General features: G+C 44.7%; 1 protein-coding gene across 1 annotated transcript; it reads left to right on the top strand.

The window, feature by feature from the left end:
- The first annotated feature begins 14,020 nt into the window (after positions 1-14,020).
- Ccdc43 (coiled-coil domain containing 43) lies at positions 14,021-26,349 on the top strand. The gene is made up of 5 exons (XM_032913179.1): positions 14,021-14,266; positions 19,377-19,464; positions 20,987-21,122; positions 22,385-22,443; positions 24,569-26,349. Exons 1-5 carry the CDS (start codon positions 14,069-14,071, stop codon positions 24,754-24,756), a joined length of 669 nt encoding a protein of 222 aa, XP_032769070.1. The 5' UTR covers positions 14,021-14,068; the 3' UTR covers positions 24,757-26,349.
- The last annotated feature ends 1,538 nt before the right edge of the window (positions 26,350-27,887 follow it).

Genomic DNA, 27,887 nt, shown 5'->3' with positions numbered 1-27,887 from the left:
TTAGCTCACATCATAAAGCAAGGCCTGATTTTCCCAATACCAAATCTTATTCCAACGGATGCTGAAAAGACCAAGAATTCAGTCAAAAATCGAGGAGGCAATATTTATAGAAAATGAATAAAACAGCCTTCAAATGTACTGAGCTTCGCTTACAGATAAATGCAAATTAAATCTATACCAAAGTGCCATTTTCTTTTTCTCATAACAGACTGACAAAGATCAATTTTGCTAGCAAGTGCCAAGTTGCCGCTCACAGGGGTTGTATCAGATTCCTCCCTGAGGCAACTTGGCACTGCCTCACACAGTCACAACTGAGAGTCTCCCCACCCAGAAATCCCATACCTAGGAGTCCCCTGCAGACAACACTCCTGCATAAGAGGGAATTTGTATAGCAAAGGTGTCTAAATCCACTTCGTCCTGGATGCAAAAGACCAAAAGCAACTGAAATATGCACAAGCGACAGATTAAATGACTTCGTTCTACAGTGCTGTATACGAATAGGCCAATGCCTCAGAATATGAATGTGTTAGATTACCAAGTCCTCGGGTCGGACTTTTATTTTTTGGACAATGTTTCATGCAACCCAGGCTGGCTTTATCCTCACCCTGTAGCCAAGGATAACCCAAAACTTCTAAATCTTCCTGCCTCCACTCCCAAGTACTGGGATTGCGGGCATGTACTCTTACTCCTGGAAGAAACACATTAAAAACAATGAAATCAATTAAAAACAGGAAATCCAGCAAGATGGCTCATAATAAAAAATTTAAAAAGGGTTAAAAGTGTGGCTTAATGGTTGAGGATATCTGACTTGTGTGGGGTCCAGTGTTTAATCCTCATCAATAAAAAGGAAGAGAGAGGTAGGAGGGAGAGAGGTGTGGGGGGGAAGGGAGGAAGGGGGAGAAGGGCAGGGTGGGGAGAATGTATTGTAAACTAGTGCGGGGTGTATCTCGGTGTTCTAGCACATGCTTACCACGTCCACTGCAGCACACACATCCCTAATGAGAAAATGAGAAATTCTTATAACTTTAAAACAGGTTTCTGAGAGCTGGAGAGATGGCTCAGTGGTTAAGAGTACTGGATGTACTCTTCCAGAGGTCCTGAGTTCAATTCCCAGCAACCACATGGTGGCTCACAACCATCTGTAATGGGATCTGTCATGCAGGTGTGCATGCAAAGAGAGTATCATACGCATACATAAATAAATCTTTTTAAAAGAAGGTTTCTAGGCTGATGATGTAGCCCAGTGGTAGGACACTTGCCTACAATGTGTGAGGCCCTGAATTCCTTCTCCAGCACAAAAGAAAAACAATAAAAAGTCCCAGTAACTGGAAATGGGCTCAGTGGTAGAATGAATCTGTAAGACCCTGGGTTGGAACCCCAGCACAACCACTCCTTGGGCTGGAGAAATACCTCAGGCAGTAAAATGCTTGCTGCACACCCATAAGGACATGAGTTCGATCCTTAGCACCCACATATAAAAGCTGGTCGTGGCCCCCACTGGTAGTCCCAGTTCCAGGGAAGGAGAGGCAGGTGTATCCCTGGGATGTGTTGGCCAATCAGTTTAGTCAAAGTTGGAGCTCCAGGTCCAGTGAGAGACCTTGTCTCACAAAGTTAAGGTGGAGGGCCTGGCAGGACGCCTCAGTGAATCTCTTGGGACCCCTGTAAAGACGGAAGGAAAGAACCAATTCCTCAAAGTTGACTTCTGACCCCCACATGTGTCATGCCACAATAATAAATAAAAATAAAGAGTGTAGAAAGCAAAGGAACAAGCTTTGCTATGTGAGAGACAAGGAAGACTGCAAAGGAATTGGCTAGGGACCAGTTTGAGAAGTCAGGCAATGAACAACAGAAAGCCCTCAAAGATTGTTAGATGCTTGGGAATAACACGGAATTGGTACTGATGACAGAGAAGAAACGACTCTGGCAAAATCAGTGCGGAGCAGCCACCCAACAGAAAAGTCTACCATAAATAGGCAATTCAAAGATGAGGCTTTAAAAAAATAAAAGCGAATAGATGGGATAGTACCTCGGAAAGAGACACCCAGGCTGCCGTTATCCATCCCCAGGTGACACAGGGCAGCGGACACCGTTATGAGGATCAAGTATGTGGTGGAGAGTTGGGAGAGAAAAGCAAAGCAGTGCTCCATGGAGAGAGGCAGAATTGGAGACTCGATGGCCATGACAGTGAGAGGGCAGAGGTTCACCTGCTGTCAATGCCCAGTAGGGTCAGCCAGGCAGTGTTAGCCAGTTGGCCAGCCAGCCAACAGCTTACACATACATAGACTCAGCCCCACCCCCCAACATTGTCCTGGCTCAAGGGAAGCCCAAGAAGAAAGGTTCACTTTCTGGATTGGACTTCTTGGAAAGACCACCATAGTTTAAATATGCTTGACCCAGGGAGCAGTACGCCTAGGAGGTGCGACCTTGTTGGAAGGAATGTGTCACTGTGGGGGTGGGCTTTGAGACCTTCCTTCGAGCCATGTGGGAGTCAGTCTTCTCCCGTTTGCCTTTGGAACAAGACGTAGAACTCTCAGCTCCTCTATATTCTCCGCTAACTTGTAGGCATAAATTTTTCTCAACCTCCTTTAATAAGCATTCAACCTCCCCTCTAGTTCAGCAGAGGTAGTGAAAAAGAAAAGTTATTAGGACACAGGGGAAGTAGACCTGTTTAGAAACAGTTCGTTGGGGATGAGTCCAATCTTCGTTGTCAGGATATCAGCAGTTCAGTCCGGTAGAAGACACCAAATACGAATCAGCAGCTGCGGTCCAGTGCCGGTCAGCAGACACCACACAGGAACCGACAGTCGCAAACCAATCCACTGGGCAGACACCAAAGGTGAAGCAGCAAGGGCGGTTCACTCCAGAAGAAACTGCAAGGGTCACCAACCAGCCCGAGGTCTTAGAAGCAGCGAAAACCACAGAAAACTCAGGAGAAGTTCTTTGTCGAGTTTGCCTCTTTGGCGTTAGGTGAACCAATACACCCGTGTTGTTATCCAAGAATAGCGGGTAGAGCAAAGCAACCAGTGCTGGAATTCCCACTGCCTGTAGGGTCATATTTATATTCCTTCCAAACATGAGCGTCCTTTCACATGTCTGCTTTAGCAAAACATCCTTTTCCCTGTGTGCCCCAGCAAAATATCATTTCACATAACCGACTTTTCAAAGAAACCAGACGTTTCCACTTCAGTCCCATATTGATGGTATAGCAGAAAGCAGAGGCCTTGGAGCAGACCAACGAGTCGTTGCAATGAACATGTGCAAGTAAAGCTGTGTGGTCGAAAGGGTATTCTCCAATGCCACTACGATTATTTATTTTTATTTTTATTTTTTTCCAAGCGAGGGAGGTTACATGGACAGACTAGAAAATGAGTGGGATTGGGGTGCATGGTGTGGACCTCTGAAAGAATCAATAAGAAAATATTATGTTGAAACAAATTCGAATATATCCTTTTATTGCATGTCCCTTCTCCAGTCAAAGAATGTGATCCAGAAAGCAGGGTGATACGGGAGGACGTCCAAGATGACGGAGGAGAATCACCCCAGATCCGCGCAAGCTCATGGAGGGTTCTAGAATAAAGAGCTACCATTGTATCAGGCTTTATCCTCCTGAGACCAAATACCTACAAAAAATAACTTGAAGGAGAGGAGATTCATTGGCTCACAGCTTCAGAGGGCTCACGTGTGGACAGAAAGTATACGTGAGCAGAGTAGTTCATATGGTGACATCCAGGGAGCGGAAACGAGGCAAAAATGGAAGAAACTGTAAAAGCTGATCGACATATCAAATGTTCACACCAAATAGGCACCACCAGATGCCATCAGCTACAATCTTCTGACTGGCAAAATTAGTTTATCAAAATCAAGTCTTTTAAACTGGGTGTGGTTGGTGTAAGGGTTTAAGTTAACCTGTAAGCCCCACTTGCCCAAGGGCAGATAACTTCCTGGCATGCTTGGGGCTTGTGAGATAACAAGCCACGTGTTTCCGCTCCCCTAAACAAGTTTGACGCGACTGCACCGGATGTACTTGATTGGTCGAAGGAGGCTCGCAGGCCGGAAGTAAGGCAGGATAGATGCTTGCCTGATTGGACCCGATTGCATAGCCTTAAGGATTTCCTTTATAAGCCTCTGTAAAATGTGATGTGTGGAATTTTCTGGTAGTCTTGAAATGCTCTCTTGACTCTCAGGTTTAACAGCGGCTTACCCGTGTGATCCTAAACACCTGTGAGGCTGAGGTAGACAAATCACTAAGGATCGAGGCCAGCCTGGGTTACGTAGCAAGTTCTAGAACAGCCAGAGCTACACAGGGAGAACTGTACCAAATAAATCAAGTTTTAGTGGAAAAAGGAAAAAGAAAGCCGACTGTAAATGGAGTCAGGTCATCGTCAGAATAGGCTGCTGAGTCTCTTTAATCTAACAGTTTTGTTCCTAGCTATGCTGTTTGTTTGTTTGTTTTTTGTTTTTGTTTTTTTTTCCTTCTCTTTTTTAGGAGCTGGGGACCAAACCCAGGGCCTCGCGCTTGCTAGGCAAGCGCTCTACCACTGAGCTAAATCCCCAACCCCCCCTAGCTATGCTGTTATAGTCTATGCTCTGGAGGTCTTCAAAGAGTCCCACCTCAGGCATGGGATGACCAGGAATACTGGAAGAGAAAACATAAGCCCCCCACCCCAGGAGCTGAGGACCAAACTCAGGGCCTTGCACTTGCACTAGGCAAGCGCTCTACCACTGAGCCAAATCCCCAACCCCAAACATAATTTTTAAATAGTGCTTTTTAAAATAATTTATTTTTATTATATGTGCATTGGTGTTTTGTTATGTCTGAGGGTGTCAGATCTTGGAATAGTAGAAAGTTGTGATTGAAACCAGGTTCTCTGGAAGAGCATCAGTACTCTTAACCTCTGAGTCATCACCCAGCTCTGAGAAACCATCATTTAAATTTACCTTTTTTATCGAACAGAAAAACAAGTAAGGTTTAATAACATTTACTAAGTAGAGTGATGCTGGTCTGCACCGTGGACCTTTTGGTCATACCTGGGAACAGGTAAGGCAGTCGTAACATCTAGGTAGGGGTCCCCAAGACCTTCTTGTAGGGAGGGCTGTGTGTGCCTGCTCAAAGTCCCATTGTGTGGGCTACTTTTTGCCAACTTGACAGAGACCTAGGAAGCAGGAGCCTCAGCTGAGGGCTGACTTCATCAGATCGACCAGACGGCATGACTATGGGATGCTTGTGTGATTGCTGATTAGTGTGAGAGGGCCCAGGCAACTGTGGGCATTTCCACATCGGGCAGGTGGTTCTGGGAGTTTGTCTTAGTCAGGGTTTCTATTCCTGCACAAACATCATGACCAGGAAGCAAATTGGGGAAGAAAGGGTTTATTCGACCTCCACTTCCACATTGCTGTTCATCACCAAAGGAAGTCAGGATTGGAACTCAAGCAGGTCAGGAAGCAGGAGCTGATGCAGAGGTCACAAAGGGATGTTATTTACTGGATTGCTTCCCCTGGCTTGCCTAGCTTGCTTTCTTATTAAACCCAAGACTACCAGCCCAGGGATGGCACCACCCACAGTGGGCTGGGTCCTCCCACCTTGGTCACTAATTGAGAAAATGCCTTACAGCTGGGTCTCATGGAGGCATTTCCTCAAGGGAGGCTCCTTTCTCTGTGATAACTCCAGCTTGTGTCAAGTTGACACACAGAACCAGCCTGTACAGAGGTATAAGAAAGCCAGTTAACCAGCAGTGTTCTACCGTGGTGCCTGCCTTGACTCCCTCAGTCAAAGGGGTCTCATAAGCTAACTAAACCCCTTCCTCTCACAGTTGCCTTTGGTTGCGGTGTTTGTCACAGTGGAGAACTAACTCGGGGGCCTGTGGTGTGCTTGCTCTTCCGGGTTCTAGACTTCGTGTTTGCTCTGATAAATGGATTTACACTATGCTCTCAGGATTTAATATTACCAGTCTCTGAAAGAGACGAGGGGCTTAAGACGCCGGCAAAGAAGCAAACTGACCATTAGAAATGGTCCTGGGGAGGCACATCCTCCGTGCACAAACTCTTCGGTTCAGCGACAGTCCAGTGCGAAGAGGGAACTGGACACCTTTTCAGAAGCTACTCTGATGAGCGATGCTCATTTGTCTTTCGAGAGGGCTGCCATGTGAGGCCCAGGATGGCTTCAAACTCACGGTCGTGTGTCAGCCTCTGGAATTCCGGGATTACAGACAGGCAGAAGAGCACACTTGGAAGACAGGTGCTTGGAAATAGTTCTGATCTTTAGGTGACTCCGTTTCTAGTAACAGTGTAGGTGACATCTTTAAAACCAAAATCTCCTGCCAGATGCAATGGTATTGGTCTGTAGTCGTAGCATTTAGGTAACAGAGGTAGAAGGATCAGGAATTCGAAGGCCTCCTTAACCAACCTGGCAAGGCAGCCATGAGACCAGTCCTATCTCCACAGAATGAGCAAAACAAAAACAAATCCTTAGCTGCACACCTAAACTCCACTGGCTGCTCTTGCGGGTAACCCAGGTTTGGTTCTTAGCACCATGTGGTGTTTACAACCATTCACAACTCCAGTTCCAGGGAATCTGATGTGCTCCTCTGAACTCCCCTAGTACCAAGCACGCACGTGGTGCACATACATACATGCAGGTAAGACACATAAAAACGAATAAATCTGAATTTTAAAGTGTATGAAGGGCTGGAGAGATGGCTCAGTGGTTAAGAGCACTGACTGCTCTTCCAGAGGCCCTGAGTTCAATTCATGGTGGCTCACAACCATCTGTAATGGGATCTGATGCCCTCTTCTGGTGTGTCTGAAGACAGAGACAGTGTACTCATGTATACTTATATATAATAAATAAGTAAATCTTTAAAAAAAAAAAGTGTATGAAACAGGATTTCCAAACCATTACAAATATTCCAACAAAGCTTTCAGTGGGTTTAGGATATGCCAAAAATATAAAATGCAATCCTTTGTGATTATTTTGCAAAAGCAACCGATAAACATCAGGAGAGATGGGAACTTTATTCACCCAATTTCAATAAGAAGCCATCAAATATAGAACTGAAAAACGACTGGCTTTATTGAATGCGAGGCCATAGATGTTTGAAAAGGAGATAACAAATATTCATAAAAGGTGACAAATTGTAATAAAGTGTCTGTGTGTCCACCATTCAGTCCATTTACACCCCACCCGCTGAAGAGCATTCGTCTCCATAATCCCTCAGACACAGGGCATAAAAAGAATTAAAACCAAGAATTACATGGCTGCTATACAAAATGTGAAATCAATTTAAAAAATAGTGAATCTTTAGCATTAATAAACTGAACACTTAAAAATGCTTGAGTCAGTAAAAGTTATCGCTACAATCAAAATTAAAAACAAAGGCTTGGGGTTCGAGAGATGGCTCAGAGAGAACAGCATTGGCTGTTCTTCCAGAGTATCTGATTCCCGGAACATCTACACTGCCTCCCAACTATCTTTAGCTCCAGTTCCGAGGATCCAGCATCCTCTTCTGACCTCCACGGGCACCAGGCACACACATAGTGCACAGACATAATATCCATACTCATAAAGAAAAAAATAGCAATAAAGTTAAAGTGAGCTTGACTCTTCCAGCATCCATGCAACGAGCCACTGGTGTGGGGAGAGGCAGCAGAGACAGGCCAATCTACAAACAGCCAGCCAGCCTAGCCAAGTGGTGTGCTCCGAGTTCAGGGAGGGACCCATCTCAAAAATAAGCTAGGCAGGGGCTGGAGAGATGGCTCAGAGGTTAAGAACCTGATTGTTCTTCCAGAGGTCCCGAGTTCAATTCCCAGCAACCACCTGGTGGCTCACAACCATCTGTAATGGGATCTGATGCCCTCTTCTGGTGTGCCTGAAGAGAGTGACAGTTTACTCATATGCATAAAATTTAAAAATCTTTTAAAAAAAAATTAAGCCGGGCAGCTGAGGAAATGGTTTGGTGGTTTAGAGCGTGTACAGAGGGCTCACATCTGCTTCTCAGCACCCACACTTCCTGTAGCTCCAGGGAATCCCATGCCTTTGTGGGCACATGCATACACCCACACACAGATGTATGCAATTCAGAATAAAACCTAATAAAATGAAACACAATAAGGTGGAAACTCAGAGAGGAAGACACTCGGCGTCAGTGTTTTTGGGTCTCCACGCACACGTGTACACTCACAAAAAAAAAAAATTGGACTCCTGTGCACGCTTGCCAGCACACCTCCAAAAAGTAATAGAAGTGATAAACATCTTTATATGTTTTTTATGGTGAACAACTGGACTCAGTTGTTAATCCTATTCTGTCATTAGCTTAAGGCCATACTAATCACAGCCTGTTGAACATGCTTTACCAGCTTGTTTACCTTGACGACTGCAGTGTCAGAGAAGTCTCTCAGCGGTTGGACCTGGGGTCTATTGACCTTGACAAACACAACGGATGCAGGTGCATGTCTTCTCTCTCGGTGTCTCTCTGCTGTCCAAGAACCCCATGATGGCAGAGCCTCGGTGCCTGCTATTCCCAAGGGGCCCGGAGCTGTATGACTCTGACGTCCAGCAGAGGACTCACACGGGGTCTTCTCAGCGCCACCTGCTCAGCCTTCCAACCCTTTTGGCTTTGGCTGAGAGAGGATCTTTTTCACTTTGATTGCCATCGTGGTGACCATGGTTTTCTAAGTTTTGTTGGGTTTTGGTACCACAAATAAGTAGATAAAGATTCCGTCCATGGACTTACAGAATTCCTGAGCCACCATCATTGCACTCCGCACAGCATTGCTTCTATTACCAACTTCTGTCTTAGGGTTTTACTGCTATGAACAGACTCCATGACCAAGGCAACTCTTATAAGGCCAACATGTAATTGAGGCTGGCTTACAGGTTCAGAGGTTCAGTCCATTATCGTCAATTTGGGAGCCTGGCAGCATCCAGGCAGCCATGGCTCAGGAGGAGCTGAGAGCTCTACCTCTTCATCTGAAGGCAGCTAGAAGACTGGCTTTCCATGTGGTTAGGAGGAGGGTCTTAAAGCCCACACCACAGTGACACATTTCCTCTGACAAGGCCACACCTACTCCAACAAGTTCACACCTCCTAATAGTGCCACTCCCTGGGCCAAGCATATTCAAACCACCACAATCATGCACTCTACATTTCTTGTTTTGTGAGTACCTTGGCGATACTCATCCTGAAATCAAGGTTCTCCTCTTAGACTCCCAAATGCTGGTGTAACGTGTGTACCACAGTGCCCCAGACACACTTATTTTTAAATGTTTTTTATTTATTATTTTTTTATGTATGGGTGTTTTGCCTGCATGCATGTCTGTGTGCCATATGCATGCTTGATGCCATGGAGGTCAGAAGAGTGAGACTGAAGTCACAGACAATGATGAGCTGCCATGTGGTTCTGGGAAACAAACTTGGGTCCTCTGGAAGAACAGCCAGTGCTCCTAACCTCTGGGGCATCTCTCCTGGCCTGCACTTCTTCTTATGTATGTGTGTGGGGACACATGTCTGTGTGCAGCACACATCTGGAGCAATCTGGAGCTCTAGACCAACGACAGACCCTGTCTCAAAGGAGCGGTGTGGCATCCCTGAAGCTATCCTCCAGCCTCCACACGTATTCTCACATCTATACTACTTCCATACGCATGTACACACAACAACGATGAATTGAGGGGCCGAGGAGATGGCTCTGTCAGTAAAGTGTTTGCTATACAATCATGAGGACCCGAATTTGGATCCCCAGCACCCACATAAAAAAAAACCAAAACAGTGTGGTTACAGCTCACCCCTGTAATCCCAGAGGCTGGGGAGGTGGTTGCAGGAGGATTCCAGTGCTTGCTGGCCAGCCAGTCTGGCCAATTGCTGAACTCCAGGTCCAGTGAGAGACTGTCTCAAAAAACCCAAAAACCAACCAACCAAACACACAAAAAAGCAACGGAGGTACCTGAGATTCCTCTCTGGCCTTCCTGTGTGTGTGTGTGAGAGAGAGAGAGAGAGAGAGAGAGAGAGAGAGAGAGAGAGAGAGAGAGAGAGAGAGAGAGTGTATCTGAGTAGAACCTCATGCATGCTAAGAACAATATAGGCTTGTGATACACCCTTAGACCCTCGGGTAGCAGTTTTTTAAAAAGATACAAAGTAAAGAACACTTTCCCCAAGAGTAGATCTGTCTTGACCTTTCACATCCTTGCGGGTCTTCTCAGGCAGTCTGCGCAAGTGCAGAACAGATACTCTAGACTGATGTTTCAGAGTTCAGCTCCCAGTGTTCATCCTGCCTGGCTCACAGGGTCCATAACGCCGCCAGGGATCCAACTCCCTCTCTGGCCTCCACAGGCACTCACTTTTACACACACAAATTTTTCTTTTATTATTTTATTTTTACAGTACTGGAGATCAAATCTATCAAATGTAGGGTCTAGGTCCCGGCAAGCACTCTACCACTGAGCTTTACCCTTAATTTTCTCCTATAGGCTTTGTTTCTTATTTGTCTGTTTATATGACTATTTCCTGACACACACCATTGATGCTTTTGCAGTGGGCCAGTCAATCAGGGTATTCTTAATATTTAAGGTGTGGAAAGCCTGGATGGTTTGCAAGAAGCTTTTTCAAAAAAAAAAAAGTTTGCAAGTATTCATGTATATACATAGAATGAGTGGAATCCCAGGTTCAAATCCTTCTATGAAAGTAACAATGACAATATAGGACCGGAGTGATGGCTCAGCAGTTCGGAACACAGGAACCCCAGTTGGGTTCAATTCCCAGGACCTACATGACAGCTTACAATCCTCTGTAACTTCAGTTCCAAAGAACCCATTGTCCTCTTCTGGCCTCTATGGGTACACATATGGTACACAGATATACATGCAGGTAAAGCACTGTGGTGGTTTGAATATTCTTGGCCCATGGGAAGTGGCACGACTAGAAGGTGTGGCCTTGTTGGAGAAGTGTGTCACTATGTAGGCTGGCTTTGAGAGCTCCTAGTGCTCAAGCTCTGCCCAGTGCGGAAGACAGACCCTCCTCCTGACTGCCTTTGGATCAATATGTAGAACTCTCCACACTCTTCCAGTTCCGTGTCTGCCTGCACGCTGCCATGCTTCCTGCCATGAGGATAATGGACTAAGCCTCTAAAACTGTAAGCCGGCCCCAATGAAATGTTGTCCTTTATAAGAATTGTCTTGGTCATGGTATCTCTTCACAGCAATAAAATACTAAGGCAAGCACCTATACCCATAAAATAAGTAAAATGATTTTTTTAAAAAAAAATTAAAAAGGGCAATAAGCATTTGTGCATTTGTGCAATATATCAATACCAACTTCTCAATTTTCACTTCTTTTTATTTATTTATTTGAGGGTGCTCCAAGGTTCAAGTGTAGAGACCAGAGAGTAGCGTTCAGGAATTGATTCTTTTCCTTCTACCATGTGGATTCCAGGGATGAATCAGGTCTGAATTCAGGCTTGGCAGCAGGTGCCTTTCATTTGCTCTACATTTTTTCCTTGAGATGAAATCCTGACTCATTGTTTGTGCTGGCCTCTAATTTCCCGGCATGGACTTCTAGCCTCAGCATTCGGAAGCCATGAGACTAAAACTTAAAAATTTTGTATTTCTACATTCATATTGGTGACATTCCGTTTAGCACCTACTCGTTTGCTTTATCTCAATACTAATAAGGTACAGAAGTCTTTGAAGCGGCCCTTTACAACCCCAACTCCTCCCCTCTCCTCACATCTGTCTTGGATATCTCCTACTTAAGGCCTTTGTCCCAGCTGCTGTCATCTCTAAGCTTCCCTAGCAAGTCTTTTCATAGTTTCCCGTCAGGCTGATCAGTCAGGCTGGTCTGGCCTCAAACTCTTGTCTCATCCTCCAAATGATAGGGTTAGAGATGCTGCCATGCCTGACAAACTTATTCCTTTTCAAAGACTGTTAAAGTGCCCCAGTGTTGAGAAGTACCCCAGTTTCCCTCAACTCTCCCTTCCCAGCCCCCAACACCCTTCATCAGTTAGAATTAAAGACTTATGGATCCAGTCATACCTTCACCGAAACCTGATCTCAATTCAGGTGTGGTGGTACTAGCCTGTAATCCCGACACTTGGGAGGCAGAGACAGGAGATTCACAAGTTCAAAGAAAAGAAATAGATCCAAGTCTCAGGCAAGTCTAGATTACACAGAAAGACCCTGTCTTAATACCACTACCACCACACAATCACCCATTTACCTCTGGGCTGGAGAATTGACTCAGACGCTAAGCACTGGCTGCTCTTCCAGAGGACCCTTGTTTGATTTCCAGCATTCACATGGTGGATCACAAACACCTGTGTTTCAGGGGAATCTGCCTACACTTCTGGCCTTCTTAAGGGCATCAGGCACAATGGTATACAGACATACATGCAGGCAAAACACCCATACATGTAGAATTATGTGACTAAAGTGTCATTATTTCGGGGTTGGGGATTTAGCTCAGTGGTAGAGCGCTTGCCTAGCAAGCACAAGGCCCTGGGTTCGGTCCCCAGCTCCGGAAAAAAAAAAAAAAAAAAAAAAAAAAAAAGCTTTAAAAAAAAAAGTGTCATTATTTCTTTAAGTACCTATTCCCATTGGACTGATGGCCCCTTAGGGAACTCGGACTTTTGTGACAACCATCTTTGAATTGCCAATCTGTAACATTATCATGGTGAATGTATTCAGTAAGTATCCAGTGAAGGAAGCAGTGGAAGGAAAGGTTCCTACACAGCCTCCTCCTCTGTAGTATCGGTCTAGTCCACCTCAGCCCAGAGCTGCCATTCTGCTGGAAGCCAAAGCAGTTGGCCATTCTGCTGGCCGAGTTCCGATCCCCTGTTAGGTTCTCTCCAACGGTGTTGTCATTTCCTTACCTTTTTTCAAAAAATGTCATTGGTGTTTTGCATGCATGCATGTCTGTGTGATGGTACCAGATCCCTCACACAGTGACAGACAGTTGTGAGCTGTCATGTGACTGCTGGGAATTGAACCTGGGTCCCATGGAAGAGCAGCCAGTGCTCTTACTAACTGAACCATCTCTCCAGCCCGTTTCCTTATCTTTTAATCGAACATAAAAGCATCTTCTCACTGGGTTGTTGGGAAGATGGCCACAGATACTTCATGAAAACTTCTTAGCACAGTCCCTGGCAGAGGACAGAATGTGTATCTGGGGCTGACTGTTACGTGTCTACATGACACATGCTAGTCATTTGGGAAGAGGGGAATTGAGAAAATCACCCCTACAAGACTGGCTTGTGGGACAATTCCCTGATTATTGTGGGTGGTGCCACCCCTGGGCAGGTGTCTCCTGAAGAAAGTAGTCTGGGCAAGGCGTGAGAAGCAAGCCACTAAGCAGCGACCTTCCATGGCTCCTGCTTCCAGGTTCCAGTCTTGAGTTCCTGTGACTTCCTCTTAGTGATGGGGTGTGACGGGAGAGTAGAAGCTGAAATAAACCTTTTCTACCCTAGTTGCTTTCGGCCACGGTGTCTTCTCTCAATAGAAACTCTAAGACACTCCTCAAAGGTATACCTGTGGCAACATTGAAGCAATGAGTAAAAGCAATGACTCCGAGGCTGCTCGTTTAACCGTTGAGCACCTACTGTGCGTCTTTGTACGGAGATGAGTTAGAGAACGTCTCCTGAAATTTGGGTTTTCAGGGAGGGCGGCTTGGAATGGCAGCGACGGTGGTATTCCGGACACAAAACTCAGTGGGGTATCCTGGCTTCACATCCAACAAGTCCCTGCCGGCCACAGGGCAGCAGAAGCAGTAAGCGCTGGAATCAGTGGTGAGCGACAGTCCTCTGAGTTCTCTGTCGCGTGGCTGACAATGACATTGATTCCGATCGTTGCCAACTATAACGAGCCCGTTCAAAACTCACCTGCCGGAGTTCCTGGGGGGCCCGCGCGACCACACGTATACCAAGAAGCGCTAGCTGCGAGGATACAGAGGTCTCAGCTTGCGAGTCACACAGCACGGCGCGCAGGGGTGGAGGCTCCCTCACCAGGCATGCGCGCTGGGCCAGTGGCGCGGCCCGTCAGGCACTGCGGTAGGCACCCTCGGGTCCGGCAGGACCCCGTCCCCAGCATGGCGGCGCCCAGCGAAGTGGCCGCGGCAGTCCTCGGTGAAGGCGATGGCGGGGGTTTTGGATCCTGGCTTGACGGACGTTTGGAGGCGTTGGGAGTGGACCAAGCCGTTTACCGCGCTTACATCCTTGGCGTCCTACAGGAGGAGGAGGAGGAAGAGAAGCTGGACGCCCTGCAGGGTATCCTCTCTGCTTTTCTGGTGAGTAGAGTAGTCCGGGTACATTACACCAACCTCACGGAGACATCTGGGAACCTCTTTCATTACTTCACATTCTCTCTTCTCATTTTGCTGCTCTTCTCCTTTTGCTGTCCCTTTGTGGTTTCACCGGGAAGAAGCGTAACTCTGAGGGAGAAGTGGGCTGTGGCTCCTTAGCCAGATTTTGGGTTGCAGGTGCAAAGAGAGGATGGGATTCGCATATTCCGGGCAGCAAGGCTCCCTGGGGTGCCTCCGGATGTGCTAGAGAGTGTCCTGAAGTCATTGAGATGTGTAATTTGTCAGTTTGGTCACAAACGTCTAATTTCTGTAGTTTGCGATGTTCAGAGAGGGGAATGAAATGTTTTTGAGATGTCCGCCCGTTAGGGGGTACTCTAAGGGCTGTCCCGTGACAAAAGCCTGTGGGCTTTTCCCCCTTGGCTCCAATTTCAGTAATTAAGAGTCCCCAGTAGGTAAGTTAATGGAGACCTTTGCATGATAAGCAACATTGGGAAATTCAGTAATTATTAATGTGTGTCAGGTGGGGCGGTACCCAGTGATGAGACAGACTGGAAATACATTAGGTATTTGTCTGGAATGGTGACTGGTGCACGCCTTTAATCCCAGCACGCAGGATGCAGATGCAGGCCGATCTCTGTAACTTCAAGACCAGGCTGGTCTTCACAGAGAAACCCTGTCTCAAAAAAACAAAACAACCAGAAAGAAGAGGATTTGTGAGTTGAGCACAAGCCTTTAATCCCAGCTCTCGGAAGGCCTTTGTGGTCTACCTAGTGAGTTCTTGGACAGCCAGGGCACAGAGAAACCCTGTCTCAAATACTGGAAAGCATATTTGTCACAATGTGACATGATTGATGCAGGTTCGCAGACTCAGCCCTGCAGAGGGCAGCAAGTGAGACAAAGCAAAACAGGGAGATTCACTAATTTAGAAATTTGTAAATTAAAGCTGTATGTATCGGGTGACCAAGATGCCCACTTTTCTAATCTGATGACTTTTCATGGAGTTCATCCCTCCCTGCCCCACTCCCAACAGAAAGTTAGATTATATGCTTAGATTTGATTCCATCTCTCTCTTGAGGGCTGGCAGGATGGCTCAGAAGTTAAGAGCACTTGTTGCTCTTACAGAGGACTTGAGTTCCATTTCCAGCACCCACACGGGGACTCCCAGCCATCTGTAATCCTAGTCTCAGGGGATTGGACAACCTGTTCTGACCTCCATGGGTAACAGGCACCCATGTGGTGCACAGGCACGCATGCAGCCAAAGCATCAATACACATAAAATAAAATAAAATAAGGGCAAGTCTAATAAATGGATAAATGTAGTCAGCTCAAAAGTAAAATTTGCTGCATCTGCACTAAATACTGTCGAAACCATTATCCTCACACACGGCTTAGGGATCTCTTGAAAACCAAATTGCTACTGTGAGAGTCAGCTGCCATCGCAGGCTTTTGTTCTTTGATGTCAATCACAAGGAGCTGGTTTGGAGAGTGGGTTTATCTATTGCCCTTAAAAATCAATATCTAGGGAGTAGTGAGATCAAAAGGTATGGTGATCATAGATTTAAATATGCATGCATATTCTTTTTTTTTTAAAGATATTTATTTATTTAATGTATGTGAGTACACTGTAGCTGTCCTCAGACACACCAGAAGAGGGCATCAGATCCCATTACAGATGGTTGTGAGCCACCATGTGGTTGCTGAGAATTGAACTCAGGACCTTTGGAAGAGCAGTCAGTGCTCTTAACCGCTGAGCTATCTCTCCAGTTCCTGGATTTGCATTCTTTATGTAGAGAGATTGAAGGAAGAGGTTTTTTTGTTTGTTTGTTTTTTTTTTTCCTTTTCAAATCCAGAAGTCATTTTTGGGTATGGGGCACATGCTAGAGACACTCAGTAAAAAGTTCAGTGCGTTGAGAACATTCTGGAAATATAACACACTGACACAGCTGTCCCTGATCCCTCTGGCAAGAACCTCTTGGTCTATAAATGGAAAAGAGCTAACACAGCTTGTGAGGAGATTGGAGGTTCGGTGGGAATATAGCACAACCAATTCTTTCCTTTGACTCCGAATTTCAGGTTTTAAGAAGAAAGAATACGGGGTTGGGGATTTAGCTCAGTGTTAGAACGCTTGCCTAGCAAACGCAAGGCCCTGGGTTCGGTCCCCAGCTCCGAAAAAAGAAAAAAGAAAGAAAAAGAAGAAGAAGAAGAAGAAAGAATACGAGGCAGGAAGTTTGGGGCTTTAGTTGTACTTGTGAGGTTCCTAGGGACTCCAGGAAGACTTAGTGTTTCCATGGTGATGTTGATGGAGTCTGTGTCTTTTGCTAACAAGAAGCAAGTGCTTGTTCTAGACTCTTAGTAGAAGAGGCAGCATCAAGAAACAACATCAAGAATCGTATTTGCTCCTCATTTGCCTCTTGCATGAACTGAGGAAGACATCATCGCTTTAAGGATGGTTCCACTCCCCCATCCCGTCCATGTATCAAATTCAGATATCATGTTTAATTTTTTTCATAGTTTCCCGAAACCCTATCTATACGTAGACTTGTCTTTGGGGGGAAGAAATGCCAGGAATCCTACAGTGAGGCAGGAGTCCTGTTGTGGGAAGCAGCTGAGAACATTTCTCTACAGAGAAAAAAGAATATGGTCTGCATTCAATACATAGTTCACAGTTCAGTTTGATTCCATGCAATGGCAGAGGCCCTTGACCTTTGTAGACAATCCCATTCTTGGAGAAACAAAGTAGATTAATTGTTCGGGATTCTGAAGTTTGTTAGCAAGACTTTGAGGTAAGAGTCAAGGTAGCATACAATCCGGAGTAGATAAAAACTTTCATTCTCTCTCCAGCAATACTCACACTAGATTAACTCATGCACGTATATTCTTTTATTGAAGTAGAGGACCAAAATAAACAGAAAACCTGTTGTGGAGTACTATTCTAGAAAGGAAAGCCTTTACCACTAAGTTATAGTCCTGTGTTAGGGCTGTAAGTAGTGAAGTCTAACTAAGATGGATTTAATCACTGACTCTTAGCTCTCATCTTTGTGCCTTTAACATGGTCAACACTTCATGGGGGACTAAAAAGAAATAATGAATGGACTCCTCGGATTAGATGGGGAGACAGGAAGGACAAGCTGGTCTGTCCTCTGGGACTGTTCTGTTTCTCTTGCCTCTCCCTTCCTTATCTTGGGCTATTTTTCTTTGCTTGGTGGGGTGTGTGTTGTTGGACGGAAGTTGCGTATCCTTCTAAAGGATGAAGGATGGGAGAAGGAATTCTTGCTAATAAAAAGAGTTTCTGCAGCAAGTTTGTGTTTTGACTCTCATTTCAGTGGGAGGTGGTGTCTAATTGTTAAGAGCTGGGCTGGGAATAGTGGTATATGTTAGTAATCCCAGCCCTTGGGAGGCAAAGGCAGGAGGATTGCTGTAAGATTGAGGCCAGCCTGGGCTACAGGTTGTGATTCTGTAGCCATTAACAGCAGGTGTGATGATGCAAGCATTTAACCACAGTGTGGCCAGGCTTGGCTACTTTGTAGGTTCTTCTTTCTTACATCCTTCCAACCCCATAGCACTAGATAAGGGAGAAGAAAGGATAAAGAAAAGAAAGAGATCCCTGAATAAAGTCACGGGTCAGAAAGGGGGCGATGTTACAGTTAGACTGCTTCCTGCTTATTAGAAACACTGAGTTCTTGGGGCAAGTTTGAGCTTTGCTGTCAGGATATCTAATTTTCTTATTCCTACCTTTTAACAAACCGTGACCAACAATGATCAACAACCCACCCTGGCCTCCTGGGGGGCCCTAGCACTTATATACCTTCTGAAATGTCCCCAGAATCCAAACATCACAGCAATTGCAGAAACTATCTGCACCTGGCAAAATCACACCCCCTGCTAGAGAGCATGAGGCAAATCACAGTCAGCTGCTGGGAGCAGTCTGAAGCAGCCTCACTTTTAATCCCATCCCACACACCTGGGCTTAAAACGAAAACGTATTCTTATAATTCTGTGTTCTTTAAAGAATCCAAAACTCCCACTAGACCCTAGTACTTGAAAGATGGAGGTAAGAGGTTCATGGGCAACCTCAGCTACTTAGCAAGTTGGAAGCTAGCCTAGGCCACAAAAACTAAAAAAATAAAAAAAAATCAAACCAACAAAACAAAAGAAGGGGAGAATTTTGATTTAGGCAACAAGTTTTCCTCCAAACAACAAATGAAGTTAGGCAAGAGAACAGGGGAGACACTTTAACAACCTGTAACATGAAATGGAAGCTATCACGAAGAACAATGTAATAAGATAGTGTGTTTCAAAGGTGTGTATTTTAACTCTTTCCTTACAGGAAGCTGGTAAGTAGTGAATTAAGGAACTGATCGGAAGCTTTAACCGTTCTACAGTATGTACATAGTATGGGACCAGTGAAGTGGCTTAGCAGGCAAAGGTATTTTCTGCCAGTCACTTAAGTTGGATTCCTGAGACCCTCATGGTGGAAGGAGGGAACCAGCTCCCACAGTTGTCTCTGACTCTACAGACACCATAGTGTTCGCAACATGTGCACACATACCACACATCACACACAGAGCAAAAAACTACACATTGTTTACTGTATCCTAAGAGTAGACAATGTATATAATTATTAATTAAAATATAAAACATTTCTTTCTTTAGAAATGAAAAATGAAGGCTGGGTGGTGGTGGTGTACGCCTTTAATCCTAGCACTCAGGGGGCCGAGGCAGGCAGATCTCTGTGAGTTTGAAGTCAACCTCGTCTACAGAGAGTTCCAGGACAGTCAGGGATGCACAGGAAAAACCCTGTCTCGAAATACCAAAAAATAAATAAATAAATAAATAAATAAATAAATAAATAAATAAATAAATAAAAGGAAGGATGAGGCAGGGCAGCGTGGGTACCCTGGACGACAGGGGTGAGTTCTAGAACACTCAGGATGGCTTCTGTGTGGAGCTTCAGATGAGAAGAACTCTCATCTGTGGCCCAAGTCCTTCCAGGGTTTCTCCTCGTCTCCACTGGGGAGAGCAGTGTCCTTCCTTAGGTTGCTGTTGTTTCTAGGTGCTTTTCAGGAAATTAATTGGTGCATTTTTCCACCTTAGGAAGAAGATTCCCTCCTTAATATCTGTAAGGAAATTGTGGAACGATGGTCAGAAACAAGGGATGTCACCACCAAAGTAAAAAAAGAAGGTAGAGTTGGCCTTACTTTTCAAAAAACATCTATTCTTTTGTGTGTGCCTGTGCATGTGCAGTGTGTGTGGGGGGGGTGTGGGGTGTGTGTGTATGTGTGGGGTGTGTGTGTGTGTGTGTGTGTGTGTGTGTGTGTGTGTGTGTGTGTGGTGGTGTATGAGGGTCAGGACATTTTGAGGATTTGGATCTGTCTTTCTCAGGTCATGAAGATGCCTGTGCCTCTACTCACTAAGCCATCCTCATCCTCCAGGGCAAGGGTTTCATTTTCTCCTTTGGACAGTCCATCTTCCTAAGATAATTTGCATTAACAGTACCTAGAGGCTGCCTTTATAGTTGTAGCAATCAGGGTTTCTTTTTACCCTTTGTCTTTCCAATTACCCCCTCACCCCAGCCTTCTTCTCCCTGTGGTGGATGTGCTTTTTTGTTTCATTTCGTTTCATTGTTGGTATTTTGTTTTGTTTTGTTTTTTTTTGAAACAAAGTCTCTTTGTATAGTCAGGCCTGCCTGGGACTCTGTGTGGCCCCTGCTTGCCTTGAAGTCCTGATCCTCTTGCTTCAGCCTCCTAAGGCCGGGCTACACGTGTGCACCACCATACGTGCATCATTTGGGATTTTACATTCCCTCCTGTCCTATGCCCCTGGTAGATTTGCATCGCGTACCTAGGGTCAGTTATAGTCAGTCTTGAAGCCATGTGGCTGGCCCATCCACCGCTCTCATATTTTCCTGACATAGCATAAGTTATGGTTGTTTCTATTACATTTGGCTGAATCCCTCACCTTTGGAAATGAAAGAGGAATGGGCTCACATGCTCATGAGGATGGTAAATTAGCCTCAGAGAACGAAAAACACAGAAGCCAAACTTGAAAGGAACCTAACAACTTCTACAGTGTTGGTCCTCAGTCCTGAGCACACAGTATAATCACGTAATATACTTGGTTTGGGGCCCAGGTACTGGTGTTGGTTTGTTTTGTTGGAAACAAAAGCAAAGCTGGTTTGTTAATGTCTATTTTTTTTCACTTGCATACGTGTTTGTCTTTGTGTGGGTGTGTGCATGTGAGTGGAGGTGCCCACCGAAGCATTGGATCCTGTCAAGCTGCAGTTACAGGGGACCGTGAGCCACCAGATAGGAGGGCTGGGAACTAAACTCCTGTCCTTTGCAGAAACAGAGTGTACTCTTAATCACGGCGGACCTGCCTCCAGCCCCAGTATTAGTGTTTTTAAAAAATTCCCCAAGGTGCTTAGTGCACAAGCCTGGAACCCCATAAAGGAGGAAACTGTCTCCCCACAGTTGTCCTCTAGACTTTGGTGCACCACCCCTCCCAATAAATAAACATAATCTAAAATATTTTTTAAAGGCACAAAGCCTACCTGCATAGCTTTTCCTTGACTCGTACATGCCTCAGCTTTCAGGGACCAGCAAACGTGAGCAGAGTGTTATTACCGACACTCACCACCGGGTGGCCTAGTGGTTTGGGAACTTGTTTTCACTTACCCCTGTCCTTGTCTCTCCTGCACCACACAGATGAGGTGCAGGCTATCACCACCTTGATTGAGAAGCAGGCACAGATCGTGGTGAAGCCCAGAGTGGTTTCAGAAGAGGAGAAGCAGAGGAAAGCAGCCCTGTTGGCCCAGTATGCGGATGTGACAGACGAAGAGGAATATCCTTTTTGGAGGCTCAGCACCATTCCCTAAGGCTCATGCTAGGAATGCTGGATAGTTTACATCACCCCTGAGAAGCTGCAACTGCCATCTGTAGCCTCGTTTCCTCTTTCAAAGTGGCAGTGGCCGGGGCCTTGGTCAGCTTGAGAAATGATGTTGGAATAGTTGACTTGGGACTTCTAATTCAGCACATAATTGGTAGACTCCGGAGAGAGTAAGAAAGTACTGTGATTCCTTGCACTTGTGGGACTGTATGAGTTACTCTTGCTTTGGCTTACAGTTCGAACTGATACCTTCCATCACGGTGGGGAACCTTATAGTTTGAACTGGTACCCTCCAACATGGCGGGGAAAGCAAGGCAGCGGGAGCAGGCAGCCGCTGGTTACATCGCATCCAGTCAAGAAGCAGCGAGGAATCCATGCTGTTATCAACCTGCCTTTCCTTTTGATTCAGTCCAAGACTGTAACCCAAGGAAAGGTTGCCTCCCACATTCAGGCTTAACCCATCTAGAAAGTCCCACACAGACACCCGAGAGGCTTGTGTCCATGATGATTCTGAATCCCATCAGCCAACAGTCAAGATGAACCGTCCCGGCTACTTATGCGTGTAGTAGCATACTTGCTTTCTGCCAAAAATAGCTTTTTTGAGACAGTTTTCTGTAGATCAGGCTGCCCTCAAACTCACAAAGATCCCCCTACCTCTGCCTTCCATCCCTGAGATTAAAGGCATGCATAACCACGATTGGCTTCCAAAAACAGCTTTTAAAGTACAAGTTCTCCTGAGGTTAAAACAGATCTCTGGGCTTTTCTCCGAGTTTCTACTATAAAGTACCCTTAAGGTAGAGACTGTGGATGATGTGGACTTCTTGAAAGTTCCTCGAGGCTCTGAGAAGTACACACTGTGTGTCTGTGGGTTCTCATGTGGCCGAGGTGGAACTTGCTATAAGAATGCCTGGCCTGGTCTTCCTGCTTCCATCGCTGTGCTGCTTCAGAATGTCTTGCCCCTGGCTTTTAGGTAAGGTCAGTGTGGTGGTCTTTCCAGACCACCTGACCCTTCTTTTTATTTTTAGCTTCTACGTTTTAGAGAATTTCAGACATCTCCCCCCACTCCCGTGTTAAGATTTTCAGAAATGAGTCTCAGCAGAGCCCCATCCTCACCGCGTTCAGCCTGCTCCTTACCCATGTGGATGAAATGCTTTTCAGACTCAGTCAGCGACGTGTGAAGGCCTTTGCTCTACCTGGTTTTCCTTAACGTCACTCACTGAAGCAGATGAGAAAGCTGATCCCGGTGCTTCAACAGCAAACATCGGTTCTGACAAAAGTATCCTTCTCTCAGTCCATCCCTCGTGTTTCCCCAGAGTCCTGGAGGTCAGGTGTCATTCTGCTGTCACTGCCACCGGCTCCCTCTCTCCAGGGAAGTCCTGTCAGTACTGGGAGCCCTGTGCCTAGCTCAGCCCTGGATAGTCAACTGAGCGAATACTCTACCCAAAACACCAGCTTAACAAGGGTCACACTAGCCTCTAACATGCTAGGGTGACTGAATTCCCGATCTCTGCCTCCACCTCTAAGTACTGTGATTAAAAGCAAGCCTGCACCTAACAAAGGAGATGGAGGTTTTTAAATTTATTATTAATAATGATAATAATAATAATAATAATAGAGACAGGGTCTTACTAGATAGCTATGGCTACCCTGGAACTATCTATATAGACCAGGCTGGCCTGGAACTCACAGAAATCTGCCTACCTCTGCCTCTTGAGTGCTGAGATTAAAGGACTGCACCATCACACCTGGCTTCTTGTTGGGTTTTTGTTGGTTTGGGGGGGTTTTGTTTTGTTTTTTTTGGGGGTTGTTTTTGGTTTTTGGGTTTTTTTTTTTTTTGTTTTGTTTTGTTTTTGAGGCAGGGTCTCTCTGTGTAGTCCGGTTATTCTGGAACTTGATACTCAATTACTCAATATGTAAACCAGGCTGGCCATGAACTCTTAGAGATTGCCTACCTCTGCCTCCCTGAGCCATGGGATTAAAGCATGGGCCACCACAACAGGCCTCACCTGGCTTGGTGTTTTGAGACAGGAGGAGTCTCTTTCAGTCCAGGCTAAACTCAAACTGGCTATATTGGAGGCTGCCCTGGAATTGCCTTCATCTCCTGTGAGGTGTGAGCTCCCATGCCCAACTAGAAGAATAAGAAGGTAAATTTAGAACTCCTTCTAAACTAAGGTTATAGCGGGCCGTCAGGGGTTATCTCAGGAATTCATGTTGGTGTGAGGACGGACGGTAAGGCCTTGTGTGTGCTTAGGCAAGTGCCCTGCTGCTGAGTTCTTGTCTCAGACCGAGACTCATTTTATAGCCTAAAGAGTATAGAGGAGATCGATTGCCTAGTACTTTTATTTTTTTAGATTTTTTTTTTTTTTTTTAGTGTTTTGCCTACATGTATGTATGTATGAATGTGCACCATATGTGTGCACTATACCCCCAGAGGCCAGAAGAGGATGGCAGATCCCTTGGAACTTGAGTTACAGATGGTTGTGAAACCACCATGTGGGCTCTGAGAGTTGAACCCAGGTCCTCTGGAAGAGCAGCCAGTGCTCTTAACCGCTGAGCCAGCCCCTGATATGTCATTTTTAAAGTTAAAAGAAATAAAGTTTCTGGCCGTTTTCTAACTTTTGTTAAACTCATTTCATATGAGTTCAGTGTCGACAACATAACTTAGTTTTTCACTTAAACTTTAGAAAAAAGGTCAAATCAGCAACATCTAGTAAGAATAAACCTTAATACTTCCAAGCATCTCCAGGGTGCTAAGTGCATCAGCATTCAAGCCCCAGCGATGCTCTCTTCACTGATGTGCCCGAGTTCCACAGCGATTACTCTGCTTTAGACTGCTCGAGGTTTTTGGGGGTTTTTTGTTTTTGTTTTTGTTTTGTTGTTTTGTTTTGGTTTTTTTTTTTGGATCAACTTTATCTGCAAGTTTAAACTGTAGTTTTCAGATGTCCTTGTTAATGAAATTCATTTTTATAAAATATTCCAAAGTGCAGGCTTAGTTTTCCAAATGATATTTTTTAAAAAAAAAAAATCCAAGGAACATTTTAGGGCTAATTGTAAGATTAAGGCTACCATTAAATCAAGAATTCTTTTTTAATGAGTGTTTTGCATGCATATGTGTGCATGTGCCTAATGTCTGGTGCCCGCAGAGGCCATAAGAGGGCGCTCCTGGAAGTGGAGTCATGCTTGGGAATGAACCACTCTCTGGGACTAAGGCCAGGTCCTCTGCAAGAGCAAGAACCTATGACCACTGAGTCATCTCTAGTCCAAACCAAAGATTCTTTTCCTGTACTAGGAGTAGCTAGAGTGCATTTAGGACTCAGTATGTAGAGAAGGGGCATCCAGACTGAGGAAGGAGCAAGATTGTTGCCTGTAGAATTTGGGCCAATCCCTTAACTCACTGGTAGGCCTGTTCCGAAACACCAATGTGGAAGACGTTCTCAATGCTCGGAAATTGGAGCGAGACTCACTTCGGGATGAGTCCCAAAGGAAGAAGGAACAGGACAAGCTGCAGAGGGAGAAGGACAAACTAGCCAAGCAGGAACGCAAGGAGAAGGAAAAGAAAAGGACACAGAGAGGGGAACGAAAGCGATAACCTCGGCCCACCCTGCTCCTTTCACCCATGAATTGTTGTGTGTGTATTTAAGAGAACTGAGACTAATGTATTTCCCACAGTTTCCTAAGGCTTCCCCTCTGTTTACATGTTCAAAAGGAAAATCGCAATCACTTGTAAATGTGCCATGTTTTGGTGGTGTGGGCAATCAATTATAGTTAGTATCTTTACCAAAGATCTGGAATTAGGGTAACCTTTCTATTTTAGTACTGAAACCCTGTGCTCTTCTGTCTTTTTTAAAACGGTCTTCCCTCATTTTGTATAATTAGCCAGTTACAGAAAGCTAACATCCTGAAGGAAACACAACTGTTCCTTCAGTGTTAAAAAAGTACAAATTGCTTCTGAGGCATTATTTGCCCTAAAATATAGTGGGCTTTTGTTTTGAGACTGGGTTTCACTCTATAGCCCAGGCTGGCCTTGAACTTGTCGCTGTGTCCTTGCCTCAGTTTCTCAGCTTCAGGATTATGGACAGAAATCACCATGCCTGGCATGTAACTATTTTTGAGGCTGAAATAGCTAATGAAAAGCCCTATCTAGATCCAGATTTTATATGACATCAAATTAGGGAAGTGGAGGAAATTATTTGGGATGTGTTAGATCTAAGAATTTTTCTAATGTGTCAACTTGGGCTCAGGTTGTAGTTGAGTGCCTGCTTAGCATATACAAGGCCCTGGGATTGAGCCCCAGTATGGAAGAAAAGACTTAACAAGTATCTTTTAAAATAGAGAGCTATGTATATTTCATGTAGTCTGTGATTTTAAAGGTATCATTTTGTTAGATTTTTTTTTTTTTTTTTTTTGGTAATCATGAGTTCCCTTGCAATCCCCTCTTAATTTTAATCTTGATTTATCCTACAGGCATGTCCTTCCTACCTTTTGACATTTTAAAAACTTGCAAAAAACAAATCATGTTTTAAAAGTATGATTTTGTGTTCTGCTGAATTTATAGCTATCCTTGACTACGGGTTGGACATACCTGCAACATGAGTAGTAAGACCTAGCAATTCCTGGTTTAGAGAAACTGAAGGAATTAATCTTAGAGAAAAACACTGGAAATCTTGCTAACACAGTACTTAAAAGTATATAGTTGGTGGTTAAACTTATGAGTGAATGGAAAAACCGGGAGAGTCAAGGGTAAACAGAACTCTCCAAGTCTACTTCTGTCACAGCCACATCTGGTTGTAAATAAAGTCCTTCTTTACTTGACTTTGGGCAATGGGCATCAAAAGCCTCAAGAGAACAATTTCTCTGATAAGATTATTTTCTACCAGGGGTCAGAAGACTCCATTCACAGGCCAAGTTTGGCCCACTCTTTTTTTGTATGGGGCAAACTAAAATGGTTTTTTACATTTTTAAGAGGTTATAAAAGAAAGACATTCATGATCGAGACCATATGTGGCCTATAAAACCTAGTATTTGGAGAAAGTTTGTTGACTTTTGTATCATTAGCTACCTTTGTGCAGAAGAAAAACATGGTTAAGGAAAGGAGATGTGCTGCCTCTTTGTCCTGCAACCATGGCATTGCAAAAATAACCACCTTTTTCTTTTTTTAAAATAAACTTTATTTAAGTCAGTGTCTTCTGTTTTGTTCTTTCCAACTGCTGGTGGAAAGGTGCTTGTGGCTGGTCCCTTGGGAATGCTCTTTATTGTCTGGTCAGCCCAGTAGCCAAGTGGATTGTCTTTTCCCTTAAATGTACAAATCCTTTCCAAGTTTCTGTGAAGTAAAGATTACCTGAGAGGATTACCCTGTTTTTTGGAGCATAGGTAAGTTGGTTTTGAAATTCTTTGAGGTACTAGTGGTTTTGGTCCTTTATTTTGTAATAGCTGTGAACCATAGCTCCGCAGAGTATATGACAACCTGTTTTAATAATTCTTATTTTAGGACTGGGTTTTCACCTTTGTTTTGACTTCGGAAGGACTCAAGATTATATCCTTTCCTTAAGGGCACTTGTTTCAATTTGCTAGTTTGTTTGCTTTTTGTTTCCTTTTCTTTTTGAGACAGGGATAGCCCAGGCTGCCTCCAGCTAGCTTTGTAACCTAGGCTCCCATTGAATTCCTGATGGGCCTGCATCTGCCTGCCAACCGCTGGGATTATAGGCATGTGTCAGCACACCCAGGTCATAGTCAATTCTGTTTTCTGAGACCATTTATGTTAGAGAGTACACCCAACGAATGCTTAAATAAAAGCAATCAGCTCATTGAGCTTTGGCAAAGTCACTGAACAGATGCTAATTAATTTAAACCAGAAATATGAAAGAGCAGGTTTTATACTATCATGCCTTCAGATTGAATTTAGGCCAAATGAGATTTTTTTTTTTTTTAATTATGTATGGTAGTGGAGAGACGCTCAGCAGTGAAGAGCACATGTTCTGGCAGAGGATCCAGAGGTTTGATTCCCAGCACACACACTGTGGCTCACAACTGTCACTCTAGTTTTAGGAGATCTAAACCCCCTCTTTTGGCCTGTTCGGGCACCAACTATGTACATAGTACAGACAAATGTTAGTAAAAATGTTCATGTACTTTTAAATCTAAAAATTAATTTTTCTCCTTTGGTTTTTTTAAGATAGGATTTCTCTATGTAGCCCTGGCTGTCCTGGAACTCACCCTGTAGGCCTGCTTGGCCTTGAACTCAAAGATCTACTGATCCTCACCTCCTGAGGGCTGGGATTAAAATGCACTTCCATGCCCAGCTAAATATTAAAATTGTATTTTTATGTGTATGTGTCTGCATGTCTATGCATGCAGTGCTATTGGAAGCCAGAAAGGGGCATGGAATCTCTGGGACTGGAGCCACCATGTGGGTGCTGGGAATCAAACTGGAACCAAATTCTCTGAAAAGTAGCCAGTGACTAACTCCTAACTGCTAAGCCATCTCTCCAGCCACCCAAGTGGGATTTTAATCACAATAGTAATTCCTCCATAACTTTATTGTAAACTATTTCATCCAAATGGAAAGGGTACTGATAAAATGGCTCAAGATAAATTCAACTATCTCCATATAAATGTTTGTGGTGTCTATGTTTGCGTGAATGTGAGCATGCTGTGTGGAAGCTAGGGGTTGATGTTGGCTGTCTTCCTTCATCTTTTTCCACCTAATTTAAAAAACACTTC

The sequence above is a fragment of the Rattus rattus genome, chromosome 9 (assembly GCF_011064425.1).
Source record: "Rattus rattus isolate New Zealand chromosome 9, Rrattus_CSIRO_v1, whole genome shotgun sequence".
NCBI classification, from domain to species: domain Eukaryota; kingdom Metazoa; phylum Chordata; class Mammalia; order Rodentia; family Muridae; genus Rattus; species Rattus rattus.
The sequence above is the reverse complement of the archived record's forward strand: the minus strand, read 5'-3'. Positions and strand labels throughout refer to the sequence as shown.